The sequence below is a fragment of the Calliphora vicina genome, chromosome 3 (assembly GCF_958450345.1).
Source record: "Calliphora vicina chromosome 3, idCalVici1.1, whole genome shotgun sequence".
Classification (NCBI taxonomy): domain Eukaryota; kingdom Metazoa; phylum Arthropoda; class Insecta; order Diptera; family Calliphoridae; genus Calliphora; species Calliphora vicina.
In genome coordinates this window covers 19,190,784-19,207,096 of record NC_088782.1, presented here as the reverse complement: position 1 = coordinate 19,207,096, position 16,313 = coordinate 19,190,784, and the positions used below count along the sequence as shown (strand labels likewise).

The 16,313-nt window shown below is 29.6% G+C and overlaps 1 protein-coding gene across 4 annotated transcripts in view; it reads left to right on the top strand.

The window, feature by feature from the left end:
* Positions 1–714: 714 nt before the first annotated feature.
* The window catches only part of PAN3 (Poly(A) specific ribonuclease subunit PAN3), a 103,499-nt gene continuing 87,900 nt past the window's right edge, over positions 715–16,313 (top strand). For 2 of the 4 annotated variants that reach the window (XM_065502941.1, XM_065502936.1), the window contains exons 1-2: positions 715–848; positions 8,919–9,080. Coding sequence is in view for 2 of the 4 variants with exons in the window: in XM_065502935.1 (XP_065359007.1) it covers positions 14,361–14,394 (34 nt within the window). In the remaining 2 variants the exon portion in view is untranslated. Of the gene's footprint in view, positions 849–8,918; positions 9,081–13,601; positions 14,395–16,313 lie in introns of those variants that run through there. The other 2 variants (XM_065502935.1, XM_065502940.1) reach the window with 2 other exon arrangements.

Here is a 16,313-nt window from a genome sequence, read left to right as displayed (position 1 = left end):
ATCGGTTTTTTTTAGTTTATTCCATAAACTAAACTGTTACGGGAATATATGTCGTGTGAGTTACGCGAATATATGTTGCGCAACCTCCTCCATTTTCGAAATAATGGTATATCTCGAAAACACGAGCTAACCTAGAACAACGGTTAGCACCACCGGATTCATCGTACTCGAATTAGTTTAACCCAATGTTTGATGGTTGAGAAAAAAACTTGTTGAATTTTTTGTTAAACTAAATTTACATTTTGTTGAATTAATCCTTTGAAGATGGGTTATTTATTAATTCTTGTGAGAATTAAAATTCAAAAAAAAAATGTTTTTTTAAGTAAATATTAAAAACGTAAAAAACCATGACAAATTATAATTTGTAGTTATATAAAGTACTGAATTCGTCTAATTTTTTATACAGATTATGTGTTAAAGCTCGTCCTATGGTCTAGCTAGATAAAACATTGTATAAATATATCAAAATATTGTATAATTTAATAAACATTTAAATAATTATTTAATTGTTTATGGATTCTACATTATTATCTATTTATTTATTAAGTCCATAACAATTTAAGTTTCAATTTCAAAAATGATTATAATTGTTAAAGTACAAATTGCGACACATTAAAACTAACAGCAAAAGTAAGAAAATACCATCACTGTTCTTAACTAATGTAGACATGGCCACTAAGTAGTGTAAAAACGCCAATGTGTTGACATTTTCTCCATATAACACTGAATAACCGAATACTTGCGTCAAAATGTTCGACAACACTATTAGGTATATTTTTTAAGATGGAGACTACAGCTGTTCGTTAAAGATACAGCGGATTATTTATGCAAAATTACCTCAAATAAAAGTAAATTTAACACAAATTTTAACTAAAACCAATAAAACAATATGTATTCTAACACAAGCAATTGAAATTTTAAAAGAATGTTGAAAATTAAGCCTAAAAACAAGCAAAATAAAAGCGCCCTTTCACTAAACAAGAAGAATCTCATTAAAAAAGTGTTGTGCAAAAAAATAAAATGAATACAGAGATTTACAATAAGAAAAAAGAATACAGACTTTTATAAATATAATATACAAAAAAGAAATTGCAATAAATTTCCTTAATTCCAATAAAAACAAATGCAAAAATTATTTATTATAAAAAAATGCTCAAAAGAATCTAAACAAATATAAATTATTTTTTTTTTCTTTCAAACAAATGAGAGTGTAATGCAAAGAGATAAATGCCATTAAAATGTACTCTTAATTTATTTGTTTTGGTTTTTTTTATATTGTGCAAAAACAAAAATATACTTTTTTTTAGTGATAATAAATAAACACAAACAACTTACCTTGTCATAGATTGTGTTATAAACACATTGTGTAAAAAAAAAATACAAACAATTTTGTTTACCCGGCTTATTATTATTATTAGTTGTTAAGTTTTTGTTTTTTCGATACACAAAAATTGCGTCTTAAATTTTATAATTTCGTAATGGAAAAAGTCTTATTGAAAATCAGAAGAATGTCAATCTCTTAACAATAATAAAATTACACAGCGTTAGCACACAACAAGTTAAACCAGTTTGAGTTATTTATTTAAAATGTGTGTAATTAAGTTTTAAATTAAATTTTCTTATTTATTACACTGGTTTTAAAATTTAAATATTCTTTATTAGTTGGTTGAAGGCACTTGTTACACTTTTCTTATTTTACTGAAATTTTGTTTAACAATTTACCGTTATTATTATGTTTATTCTCTCATTCTATAACTCTCTTTGTCTTAGGAGTTTTACTCTTTTTTATTTTATGATTTTTTTGTTTGTTTTTTCTGATTCCTTTTATTTTCATCCTTTTTTTTACTAAATTCAAATATGGCGTCTTTAGCAATTTGCAGCTGTTTATTTTATGCTCATATTTCAATTAATTTAATCATATGTTCTTAATTAATTGTGAAAGCTTAACAATGTTTAAAGGGTTACCAAGCTCTTTACTAAATTGTTTAGGGATTTATAACAAAGTATTCAATGTTATCCTTATTTCGTTTATATTTGAAAGCTATTTAAACTTCTTATTAGAACTTTTAATATTTTTCTAATTGGATTATTTATTTTCTTTGCTAAATAACTGAGTTAATGGAAACATAATTTTCATAAAAAATCTACCTACCTATAGGAATTTTTTGTTTAAATTCCTTTAAACATTTATAACTTTACAAATAGTTAATTGTTTTTGAGAAATGAGTAGAAATATTTGATAACTTTTGTACTTGAATTGCCATTTATTTAGAAAATATGAAAATCCTAAATTTCTAATCAAAAAATTTTTTTTGTGGAATTTTTTGAAAATAATTTTTTTTTTTGAGAAATATTGATGTGTTTCTTTAATTTATGATATTTTGATAAAAAAAATTTAGAGATTTTTTTTGTAGTCAGAAATTTTGGATTTTTAATTTTTAACACTTCCTATCAAATCTCTTTCTTTATTGAGCTATTTTAATAATTTCCAAACATCAAATTTGGTTTTTCGAAGACTTTTATTTATATTTTATTGACAAATTTTTCTGATGTTCAATTTCTCAATGCAAAACAAAATACACACAGCCTCAAAAGTGAGTAAACACCGGCGAGTTTTTTGATTTTTTTGGGATCATGAAAATCATTTAGTCCGACTTAACTCTTTTTTTCACTACCGAATCTATTATTCAACTCAATCTCCAACAAATCGAAACAATACAATTTTAATCGATGAATATATTTTAGGATTTTCATTATCTTAAAAAAAATCAAATATTTTGAGGCTCACTGTATATTTAAGTAAGGGGCGATCACATTCATTTGATGTGATCGATTGTTAGGAGTAAATTTTTCTCTTTTCTTCATAGCATCACCTAAAATGCAAAATAATGTAACATCATTTCATCAATTATTAAAGTTATTGACAAAAAACAAAAACAAGAAACGTATCTCTGATATAAACATAACTTCTCCGATTTTATAGGTATTTAAACAGAATGACAAATACATTTCCGAATTAAGATTTTACTTTAAAATAAAAATTTTAATAATTTTTAGGTAAATAAAAATTAAAAAAATTTATTAGTGAAAAATGGTTTATGACTAAAAAAATTTTAAATATTATTTTTCATTTATTAGCGAAAAAAAAATTCGGGTTAAAAAATATTTTTTCCGATTTTGACCCATTCTAGGATCCGAATATTACGGCCTTATATACGCCTTTGTAAAGGTGTTGGAAATATCTAATATACATATAGGTAGATATTGTCTATATTAATGACTTAGTAATCGAGATATAGATAAAAAATAGGTCAAAAATCATTATCTTTTCAAATAATGTTGACCTGAAACCCCGAAAATATGCTACATGTTTCAACCTCAATGTTATCATTAGAGTAATTCCACAAAAGGCAATGTAATGGCATCCAATTGAATGAGCAAAAGGGGGAATTCGATCATAAACACTATCATAAAGCACAACCTACAATGTACTCCATCTCACTGTCTTAAGGTCGACCAATTCTAGTATTAATAATCTTCCAACTTGGCACAATAGCGAACAACATTGATTGTATCATGACAATCGTTTTGATCGATGAAAAAATATTGTTTCTGGGTGCAATGGAGTTTAACATCTTTTGAAATGGATATGTAGCCAATATCAATCATATTATCTTGCCCTGCTAAGCTGATAGATCCAAGACAGTTCTGTAGATTGGTGTCATCTATATATATAAAAGAGTAACGTTACTGACTGACTGACTGATTCATCATCGCACAGCCCAAACGGCTGAAGCTAGAATCACGAAATTTTAACTGTGGGTTCCTCCCTCCCCAAAACGATCCGATAAGAAGGGATTTTTGGAAATTCGAACGTTTAGGGGGTAAAAAAGGGTAAAAACGGGTAAATTCGGTAACCTTATATCTTCAAAACTAATAAAGATACAAAAAAACTTAAAATAGCATGTTACTCCATTTCAAAAATAAGCTGACAGGTGTTTCGTACTTTTTGGAAATTCGAAACTTTTAGGGGAGAAAACGGGTAAAAACTGTATTTTGGTACTTTTTTTGCACCCTATGTATCTTTTAAACTAATAAACATAGAAACAAATTTTAAATCCTATTCTTTAACTAACAAAAAATAAAAAATATAAGTTTGGTACTTTTTGGAAATTCGAACCTTTAAGGGATAAAAATTGTGTTAATTTTTGGTACTTTTTCATAAAATATGTTTTTCTATAATTTGACATAGACATACGAATATTTTATTATGAAATTTATTTTATTACATAAATTTATTTGAATGAAATTGTACCACCTCAATGGGGATAAAAAGGTACCAAAAAGGGGATAAAATCGGGAAAATACATTATATTTGAAATTAAGCCAATTTTGATAATTTTTTTAACGTTGGTTCCTGGATTCATACAAAAATTAACTAACAGGGTGTTATTTGGAACTCGAGTACCGCGGTGTACATTGGGCCAAATCCGGGTAAACAGTTTGGTACTTTTTTTAAAACATATTTATTCTTGGGCACATTAACACAGATTTTAATATTTTGATACATGCCTATAGCATAAACAATTTTGGCAAAATGGAATATTTTTAAATTTCAAACTTGAGGTGAACACCCCTAGTAAGAAAAGGGAAATTGGTACTTTTCTCCTAATGGTACTTTTTTAACATTTTAAATTATTTCAGTTATCGAGATTAAAGTTAGCTGATATGTATTTGAGTGAAGTTAGTGTTAGGAATAGGGGATAATATTTAGGTACCAAAATGTGTGAACTGTACTATAGGTACTTTTTTGTTCTTCTAATGGTACTTTTTTGAAATTATATAATAATGGACTTAGAAACATGAAATTAAACATATATGGTCCTAAGTGAGTGAGAATTCTAGGGGGAGACTTTTTGGTACTTTTTCTTTATTGGAATGGTACTTTTTGTAATTTCTTCACCAATGAACCTAGAAACATGAAATAAAGCTTATATATAAACCGAGTGAGTGGGAAACCACAAGTGTGGGTTTTTTGGTACTTTTTCTATATTCTAATGGTACTTTTTTGAATTTTCTATAACTATGGACTTAGAAACATGAAATTAAGCATATATGGTCCTAAGTAAGTGATAATTCTAGGGGGAGACTTTTTGGTACTTTTTCTTTATTCGATTGGTACTTTTTGTAATTTCTTCACCAATGAACCTAGAAACATGAAATAAAGCTTATATGGAACCGAGTGAGTGGGAAACCACAAGTGTGGGTTTTTTGGTACTTTTTCTTTATTCTAATGGTACTTTTTGAATTTTCTTTAACAATGGACTTAGAGACATGAAATTAAGCATATATGGTCCTAAGTGAGTGAGAATTCTAGGGGGAGACTTTTTGGTACTTTTTCTTTATTCGAATGGTACTTTTTGTAATTTCTTCACCAATGAACCTAAAAACATGAAATTAAGACCGGAGTGAGTGGGAATCTACAAGTGACTGCTTTTTGGTACTTTTTCTATATTCTAATGGTACTTTTTGAATTTTCTGTAATAATGGACATAGAAATATGAAGTTAAGCATATATGGTCCTAAGTGAGTGAGAATTCTAGGGGGAGACTTTTTGGTACTTTTTGTTTATTCTAATAGTACTTTTTTGAATTTTCTATAACAATGAACTTAGAAACAAGAAATTAAGCATATATGGTCCTAAGTAAGTGAGAATTCTATGGGGAGACTTTGTGGTACTTTTTCTTTATTCGATTGGTACTTTTTGTAATTTCTTCACCAATGAACCTAGAAACATGAAATAAAGCTTATATGGAACCGAGTGAGTGGGAAACTACAAGTGGGTGCTTTTTGGTACTTTTTCTATATTCTAATGGTACTTTTTGAATTTTCTATAATATAATGGACCTAGAAATATGAAATTAAGCGTATATGGTCCTAAGTGATTGAAAATTCAAGCGGATACTTCATGGTACTTTTTGTTTATTCTAATGATACTTTTTTTAATTTTCTATAGCAATGGACTTAAAAACATGAAATTAAGCATATATGGTCCTAAGTGAGTGAGAATTCTAAGGGGTGACTTTTTGGTACTTTTTCTTTATTCGAATGGTACTTTTTTAATTTCTTCACCAATGAACGTAGAATCATGAAATAAAGCTTATATGAACCCGAGTGACTGGAAAACCACAAGTGTATACTTTTTAGTACTTTTGCTATATTATAATGGTACTTTTTTGAATTTTCTATAACAATGGACTTAGAAACACGAAATTAAACATATATGGTCCTAAGTGAGTGAGAAGTCTAGGGGGAGACTTTTTGGTACTTTTTCTTTATTCAAATGGTACTTTTTGTAATTTCTTCACCAATGAACCTATAAACATTAAATAAAGGTTATACGGACCCGAGTGGGTGGTCAACTACAAGTGGGTGCTTTTTGGTACTTCTTCTATATTCTAATGGTACTTTTTTTAATTTTCTATAGCAATGGACTTAAAAACATGAAATTAAGCATACATGGTCCTAAGTGAGTTAGAATTCTAGGGGAGACTTTTTGGTACTTTTTCTTTATTCGAATGGTACTTTTTGTAATTTCTTCACCAATGAACCTAAAGCCATGAAATTAAGCTTATATCGACCCGAGTGAGTAGGAAACCACAAGTGGGGGATTTTTGGTACTTTTTATATATTCTAATGGTACTTTTTTGAATTTCCTATAATAATGGACCTAGAGTTTCCAAAAAATCGAAGAATTTCAAAACCGCGGTTTCGGTTTTAAAAAATTAAAAACCGATCGGTTTCGGTTTTGTGATAATTTATTAAATCTTAAGTATTATAGAAACAAAATTAGTTGATAATATATGAAATGATATACAAATCTAAATTTCAAACTTGACGGGTTATGGTTTAGTGAATGCGAATTTAAAAGTGATAATCAATGGTACTATTTCCTTATTGCAATGGTACTTTTTGAATATTTTATAATAATAAATCTAAAAATTTAAAATTAGGAACACATTTTGCATTTTCTATAATAATGGACCCAGAAATATGAAATTAGACATTTACAATTAGATTCACAAAGTGGGACTTGATAGTACTATTTCTTTCTTCTAATTGGGGTGGCGAAGCGCACCGGGTCAGCTAGTAGGTATATATTTCACTAACAAAAGTTTTTTAAGAATTTTTTGAAATTCTTAGTTTTAAACCGCACGACAAAAAATATCCATTCAGTTTGAAAATTAATTGGACGCTCATAAAAAATTTATATTGAACTCATTAAAATTACATGAATTGTAAAACCAAAAACATAATATCGGATAGGATAAACCCGACTATTAATTAAGAACCTCTCTGAACAAATTTCTCATAGAATTGACGAAATGAAATTATCACATCATTGAGGATTGTCTTACTCGTTATTGATCGCTGACGAAGTTTTTCTCTCCAGCAATGCCCATAGGTGTTGTATTGGGTTAATGTCTGAAGATTGTGGAGGAGCAGGCAATTCTTTTGTGACATTGTACAGCAGCCAAAGCATAACAATTTCAGCAGTGTACTTAGGAGATTTGTCTTGTTGAAAATAAAAATCATCAGACAACCCCAATTTCTCAACACTGGTTTATATTTATTTTTAGAATGTCCAGATGAACAAGCCTATCCATTTTTGAAACCATAAATTCCATACTACCAACTCCTCCAAATCTAATTTTCTGATATCATGCCTTTTTCAGTGGTTTCTGCTGGATTATGCAGCACAAGGATTTGGAATGATATCCAACGAAGATGTTCGTTTAACATTTCGTATAGATTGGCAACCCTTTACGGAATTCCGCTTCAATTATTGCTTATTACTTGATAATTCTCTATTAACATTTTTACAATAATATTCACACACACAAACACAGAAATTTCCTCTTCCTTATTTTTCAGTTTAAATATCTCCCTTCATCCATATACCCTCACGGTATATTCCTTATATTTGTAGTTGTTTTAGTTGTTAAATAAATTTTCGATTTTTGCTCCCATGGAGATTTACAAGTGAGGACATGAGAAAAAAGAAATTTGTATATTTTGCAAAACAAACAATACTAATAAAACTCTGCTGTCAGACAAATAGACAGACAGACATACAGACTTCTTCAATGTTTTGATTTGTTTTGTTGCACATAATCAAACACACATGCATGAAGAAGACTGCTAACATTATTGTTTTTGTTATATTTTTTCTGTTCGTTCGTTTCTTGGTTCTTTCTTTATTTGTATTAACTTGTGCAGTTGTGTAGATGTTGTGTTTATTTTGTTCGTCAAACCAATATTCTTCATGCAGTAGTTGTTGGTTGTTTTCTTATTGTTGTTGTTTGGCTTATTTTTTCCTTCAAATTTGATTTCGTTGTTGTTGTCTGACTGGCTGGTTGGCTAAAGGAAATGTAGGAACAAAGAACAAAACAAAACTAAAGTGAACTAAAAGTGAAGTAAATGAAATAAAGTGAAGAATAATAAAAAAAAATTAACGTCCTGTACACTGGATGGAGTAAATGAAGATGATGATGATCCCCTAACTGTGTGTGGTGTTTTTGTTTTTTTTGCAATTATTTTTGTTATGTTGGAAACAGCTAGAAGCAACAACAACGCAATAAAAAATATTTCATATTGTATTTTAGTTTGAGTTTGTACCTTTCAGGAGAATGTTGGTTGTATAAGTAAAAGAGAAATTCCACAGAAATCCAACCAAATTCAGTTCTAATTTGTTATACTTGCTTGTATGTAATTTCCAAAAAGTTCTACAAAAAAATAGACAAGGAAAAATATTAAAAAAAAGAAAATAAATAATTTTTGCATTAAATGTTGAAATTAAGAAAATTTATTTCCCTGGAATGAGCCTTAAAAAATATCTAATTTGTTCTTTTTTTTAGCTTCAATATGTGGTCATTTTTTTATTAACATTTCAATATAAATTAATATTAAAATAAACTAATAAAAGCAAAAATAAATTATCCCTCATATCCTTAAAAATTAAAAAAAAAAAATAAAAAAAAAAGTTCATATAGAAAAGTGTACCCCATCAATAAGAAAAAGTATGTAAAATAATTTTATAAATAATTAAAGTGTTTAAATTACCTACCTACGTATAATCATTATTATTATATGTATTAATAAAAAGAAAATGTCAAAATATCAAACAAAAAAAAAATCATGTTATAACTTCCCAACTTAATTTACATTGTGCTAGACTTTAAAAGCAACAATAAAAATTTATGTTTTTTCCCCCTCATCCAAGTGAAAAAGATACCAATAAAAGAGAGTGCTCAAAAAATTATGCTCAAAACTCCGAATTTTCTCTCTATGTTTTTTTTTTTAATTTGTATTTTCCTATATCCTTGTTACTTGTACAAGGGTTGCCATAATATTAAAAATTAAAAGAAAAAAAATCCTTCTGTAAGTATCTTAATAATGAAGCAAAATATATACTTTGGCTTACAACCGAATATATCAGCTAATCCATCATGGAATTGTTGACCCATTGAAAATTTGCCATGATATTGAAAATTAAAAGAAACATCCTTCTATAAATATCCTATTATTATCTTCCATTTATGCCACTTCACTTTCCAGATGAAACAGAAGATATACTAATCCATCATGGAATTGTCGACCCAGGGACTTAGTTCTGTGAGGTTGGAGCCCCACAGTAACAGAGAATGTGTTCTACAGTTTACAACTCTTCTTCTTCCATATCGGTTCCTTCACTATTCTAGTGTCCTAACATAGTTTTGAATAATTTATAAATCGATACGAAAGAAAACATGTTGGAAAGCACAGAAATTCTCATGGTTTTCTCTTCAAAACAATAAAAATTAGTCTTCCGCCCACTTATATTTCCCCATATGACTCACTCGAGTCTTTAACGCCGCCTAACTGTCAACATAAAAAGTCATAGTATTATCCCAGGTAACATTTTCCAACAAGAGATCTGAAACTTTCAACACCAACAGGATTTCCACCTTAAATACACTATCTTCACATCTAAAAGTACTCGAGTGTCGTTGGCTTCTTACATCTTCGATCCTTCAGTACATTCCTATCCGGCATCTTAATTGGGGATGTACTACCGAAGTTGATTTCCGTAATCATGTAGTTCCAGACAAACGGATCACTGAGAATCGATGTGCGATGACCTTAACAGAGCTGATAAGCCTCATGTTGCCATTTTCATTACATACTCCTTGAGAGCTAGTAAGTGTAGACAAATTTCAAGAAATTCTCCGATTTGAGATAATTTTTTTAGATTTCGACAGTGTCTTTTTTTATATCGCAATTCCCAATTTTTACCTATAGAGTTCCTGCAGGCGTAGTATTTCTTCTCTATTATAATTTACTGTCTATGAAAAATTCTGATTACTTCTATTTACCAGTCAGTTGACTAGATATCTCCTTCTTCAAACCAGCTTTGGTTTGAACCACAGTTCTTGGGAATCGTCACACGTTCGGCTGTTTGCATGCTGGGATGAAATTTACCCATGATCAGTATTACTACAGCGTATCAACACTCTTCCGGCCACGTTTCTCAGACAATTATAGGATGACGTTAACCACCAGCAACCACAGTATTGGCGATCACTCCTTGCGGATTTTACTAGGAACTCTTGAACTCCAAGTCCCATTAGGGCTTCTCTGATTGCCCCCAATATCAATATTATTGAAAGCCCCTTCTATATCGGATAATTCCACCATTGTATATTCCTTTTGCTGTAACCCTTGCTCAATATAACCGACTACGTCATGAAGTTGCCACTCAACAGTGAACAAACACCACGATAGAATTTAGCGAAGCACAGAGAGCCAAAGTGGAGAATTATCCGCAAATAATTCCAATTGGATATGTCGATTATGGAGAATTAAATCTAATCTGACCAGAGAGTTTAATTTATTTAAGTTTCAAGTCTTTGTCAAAAACCCAAATAGCACTCGTATACAGAACTTTCTGAACATTCGTCCCATAATAAAGACAAACATTACGATTCGCATGTCAACCCACCCGACCTGAGTTTCGAAAATAAAGATTATTCACTAAAATGAAGAAATTTCGAAATAAAAATGTTCGAGAAAACATCGAAAATTTAAAAAAAATTTGAATCCTCGATAATTTGTCGATAATACGTTTTTTTCGTTACAATTTCGAAACAAAAATGTTCGAAAAATTATCTATGCTTCAAAATTTCTCGATGGTTTGTTTTACAAAAAAACAACTGGGCGACAGGTGAGCTCTAGGAGCACATTCTCTTGTCGCTTTCGATAGCCGTTTTCGAATTTTTTACCCGAGAAATTATTGGGAAAAATTCGTTGGCGATTTCATTATCGACAGCCGTGGTCAAGTGGGAACTTTGATGTAGCTACCCCAGTGTGGATATATCTCGAAACATAAGCAATAACCGTCGTAAATATTCAAATATCTTACTTGTCTTCACAGATTAGCTTCAAACATTTATGATTTTTGCAACCACCACATAACACTATTTCCAGTTGTAAACATTTTTAGATCAATACATCAGTGATGTTCAAATTTAATGGATTTACAAAGGCATTAATTTATTTGATATGTCTAAAAGGAATTTCTAGACACCAATTAGGTTTACTCGCAATCATTTTGTATATGAAGCTATCGGCATTACGTTACTACTTGACACACATCATATAATAATGATACCAAAGTTCAATACACAATTCGGTAAACAAAGCTCTCAAAGATATCTTCAAAATCGGTTGTAATTTAAGTTTCTGACATATTAGAGTTCGGATTTGATTTCAGTTTAAGAATCTTTTTAAATAAAACAATGTGTGTGTGAGATATCAACGAAATTTCGTTTGAAAGGACTGAAATGTCCAATTTTCCAGGACTCTGGCGCATTAATCAGGCTGAATTTGACCGATGGCATGGGTTATGTTTGCTGAGGGCCGCTGTGTCATTTCGGTGGCCAGATCACATTACCCCAACGTGAGATGACCATGTCCTGAAATCGCTCGAGCAGAATGTCCAAAGTGGCGTGAGCAGTTTGGCACATAGCGACGTCCTGTTGAAACCACATGTCGTTGGTGTCCATATCATCGAGTTCCAGCCAAAAGATGTTGGTAATCATCGACCTATAGCGGTCGCCGTTAATAGTGATGGCCTGGCCAACGTCGTTCTCAAAGAACTGACTTTTGGAATGCATTGGACACTATTGAATCTATTGTGGATTGTATTGTCCCAAATTCGACAATTTTGTTTGTTGCCGTACCCATTCATCCAGAAATTGATCTCATCGCGCGGAACGTTGCCCGAACAGAACGCATTATCCGTCCATGGTGATTTTTCTTAACAAATTGAATAAATGACAGCCAATTTGACAGATGTAGCTTCAACAATATGGCCGCTATCAACTGTCAATTCCACTTAGAAAATTGAAAGTAGTTTCATGCCGAAAGGAATTTTCGTTTCGGAATTAATTACATTTTCAATCGAAATGGAATTCTGTGACAGGGGGATTGATTTATTTGGTGATTTGTCTAAACAAACCGAATAAATGACAGCCAATTTGACAGATGTAGCTTCAACAATATGGCCGCTATCAACTGTCAATTCCAATTAGAAAATTGAAAGTAGTTTCATTCCGAAAGGAATTTTCGTTTCGGAATTCATTACACAATAGAAATGGAATTCTGTGACAGGGGGATTGATTTATTTGAATACAAATTTCTACCAGAAATAATTTTTGAAAATGGCAACCCTTAACATGTAAACTTTTAGCATAAATCTTTAATTCCCTTATTTATCATTTTATTTCACACAGAACACCTCTTAATAATCGCAAATAATCTCAATTCCGAACATTTTAAACGAAAAAATAAAGTAAAAGAAATTAATAATAACACTTAAAAATAAATTGTAATAAATAAATTAAAGTAAATATTAAATTTAACTACTTACAAAACAGCAAAGAGTTAAGAATTACATGACAATAAAAAATAGTAAATAAACTCTCTTTGAATTTGGTGTAAATGAAAAAAATAAAAAACAAAATAGAAAGAAATAAGAAACAAAAATAAAAAACTTGTTTGTTTATTCTTATCTTGATTTCTTTCTAAAGTTTATAACCAAAACAAATACCTATTCCCTCACCAGCAGAGTAACCAACCAACAAACTAAACCAGTCAACCAACCATCTGTTTCGACCTCTATATAACTTTCTTTTTATTCTACCATCTCCCATCCACAACAGCAACAACATTATTTGCCCACCTCTTGCTTGGCTCCCTCCACGAAAAGCGAACTCTTCCTTCGGTAAAAAAGTGTACTCTGTTCGATTGTTTGTGTGTGTTTTTATGTGAACCTGTATTGTTTGATTTGTTGTTGGTATAGTTTCCGAAAAAAAAAACAAAATAATAATAATCAAAAACACTCACTCAAACGCACACACAACCAAAAACATAAATTGAAAACAAACAAAAACATTGAACGAACAACCTACGAACAAACGAACGAACAGTGTGTTGTTGTGTTGTGTTTGGTGTGGTATGATGATGTTTGTGTTGTGTTGTTTTCTTGTGTAAAATATTTTATGGTTGAGAAGAAGAGTATGTAAAAGAAAAGTAATAATAATAATAAACAAAACCACAACTCAACATACATACAGACATATTACATACATATATATAAAAATAAATAATTAAAGAAACAAAACATAGAAGAAAATAAAAGAAAGAAACCCAGTGACTGAGTGAGAGAGTTTATATATATTGAGCAAACTATAACTAACGAAACGGTGTTTCAACATCACCAACGAACGACACCAACATAATAGCAACAGCAGCTACAGGCAACAATTATTGTCGCCATTGCCATATGTACGGTGATCAATTCATCCTCCCTCCAACATTCTACAACCATTCATTCGTTTAATCAATTAGCAATTAACTCTCACACATGGTTTATTTTTAAAGTTTTCATTTTTATTATTTTAATTATTTTTTATCTTGTATGATGAGGTTTGAGCATTTTCCATAACACTTGAAGAGCTGATGAAGTAGTGAGTGTGCAATGCAACCTTAAACTCTCGATCCGAATTGAATCTTTATAAAACAACAACCTCTACAATTACGATCATCATTATCATCAATCAATACATGCAATACAACTCGTTACTGAAGCAACAACTAATACATAAAATTATCATCATTATCCGTATTTCATCATCATCATCATTACTGTCATTATTAAGAATTTCAAATAAGAAAAAAAATTATCAAAGAAAACCGTAATAAAAACAATATACTCTGAATAATCATTTGGCCATCTCTCAAGTGTGTTGCTTGAAAAAATGTCAACGTTCTTAAATAATTTCTTCCCAGCAGGTAAGAAAAATAATAAATAATAAAAATAATTTACTAGTAGTACGTAGAACATACCTATTTTTATTTAGTTTTTTTCATTCTATTGTAGCGTATTTTATTGCAGAAATTCATCATATGTTGAAATTGGTATTAAATAGTTTAGTCAGAGTTTAATTTTATTTCATACAATTACGAGATATTCTTGCTTATCTTATTGTTAAAAGTATTGAATGACTTTTTGTTTCCAAATAAAATTCATTGGTTTTTTCAACCGAATTTGGATTTACTTTATAGATAATTTGATAAGTTTGTCAATAAAGGTTCTAAATGCTGAGAAACTATGTTATTCATAAGCAGGGCAACCAAAAATATGCAATATCATATTTTTTGCTGTGCATCGTATAAACATATGAGTTAGTTATTTATCCGTTTCAGACAATTAGAAGAATTTTGGCATCGATTTGTTAGTGCATATTTTTGCATATTTTGCTCTTTACTGCATATTTTTGCATATATTGCGTTTTATAGCATATTTTTGCATATTTAACTCATAACTGCATATTTTTGTGGCATATTTTCTTTATTTCCATTATTTTGTTTTCTAAATATAATTTTATTGCTTGTATTGTAATTTTTCATTTCTATATTTTACAATTTTGTTAAGGTCCAATGATAATTTGCCTAAGCTACTTAAAGAAAAAATTTGAGTACCCATAATCGACTTATCTTCATTAAATTTTCATTGACTTAAGGGATCTTAGTTTCAATATATTTGAATTAAATTAATAATATTCACACACAAATATCAAAATTTAACAAATAGTAAAAAATACATAAAAAATTAAAAGAAAATGGGCAACTTCTTAACAAAATGTTGGATACATTTAAAAAAACTTAAGGTGGCTTGAGACAGTTATGGTTGGGCATTAACAGTTTACCACTAATGCAGAATTAAACAACTTTTCAGCAAATGTTCAGAATATTAAGATCCATCGCAAATATCACGTTCAAATCACGTTGATAGATTTACACAAATTGTAACAAAGATATTAGGAAATCATTAAAAAACAATCAATTGATGAGAAAGGAAAAAACATAGAAAATGTCACGGTATTTTGAGTCCAGTAATAAAAATGCAAAAATGTTTTTTTTTTATTTTTCCGCAGTTTTAAAGAAAACAAATCATTTCACTATTGTAAGGCTTTTTGATAATTCTGTTTAAATTTTGGAAATCAAATTTAGATGTTAATCTTCATGAATGCTCCAAAATCCAATGCAATTTGTTACCAAACAATTACAAACGCTCTCTATAGTGATTTCGAAACATAATGCAAATGATAATAAAGTAGATTTTAAGGAAATTCTTGATATCCTCTCCCTACAATATTATACAACTAAATACTGAACAAACTTTTATTTACTTCTTATATTCTTTTTAATAAAACATTGAAATCAAACAATAACCAACTATTTTTAAGTGCATATTTTTTATATTTTAAGAGCATATTTTTCGTTTTTAAGTGCATATTTTATGCGCATAAAACACTTTTTTTAGAGCATATTTTTGGTTGCCCTGTTCATAAGATTACTATAATGTTTGAACCACAGAGAATAGACATAGAGCGGAAACTCTCCTGTCAAAGACCTAACTCTGTTGTCTGAAACATAAGTGGTGAGAATGTATTAGTAGAAAAAACTATGTGAAAACAAAAACAACACTCGTATGTGTGATTATTTTGAGTAATTTTTTTGATTGAGTGTATTTCTAGTTTCCGCTCTATGTTCTCTATGGAAAAAGCGTTCATTTACTTTTTACTATTTTTGAGAATTTAAGAGAGTAATTTTCTAAAATTTTGATTTTATTCTCTCGTTGCAAGTATTTACTGGGAAAGTAAATGAACAGACCTATTATTAACATCGGACTATTGGTTTAGAAGTTA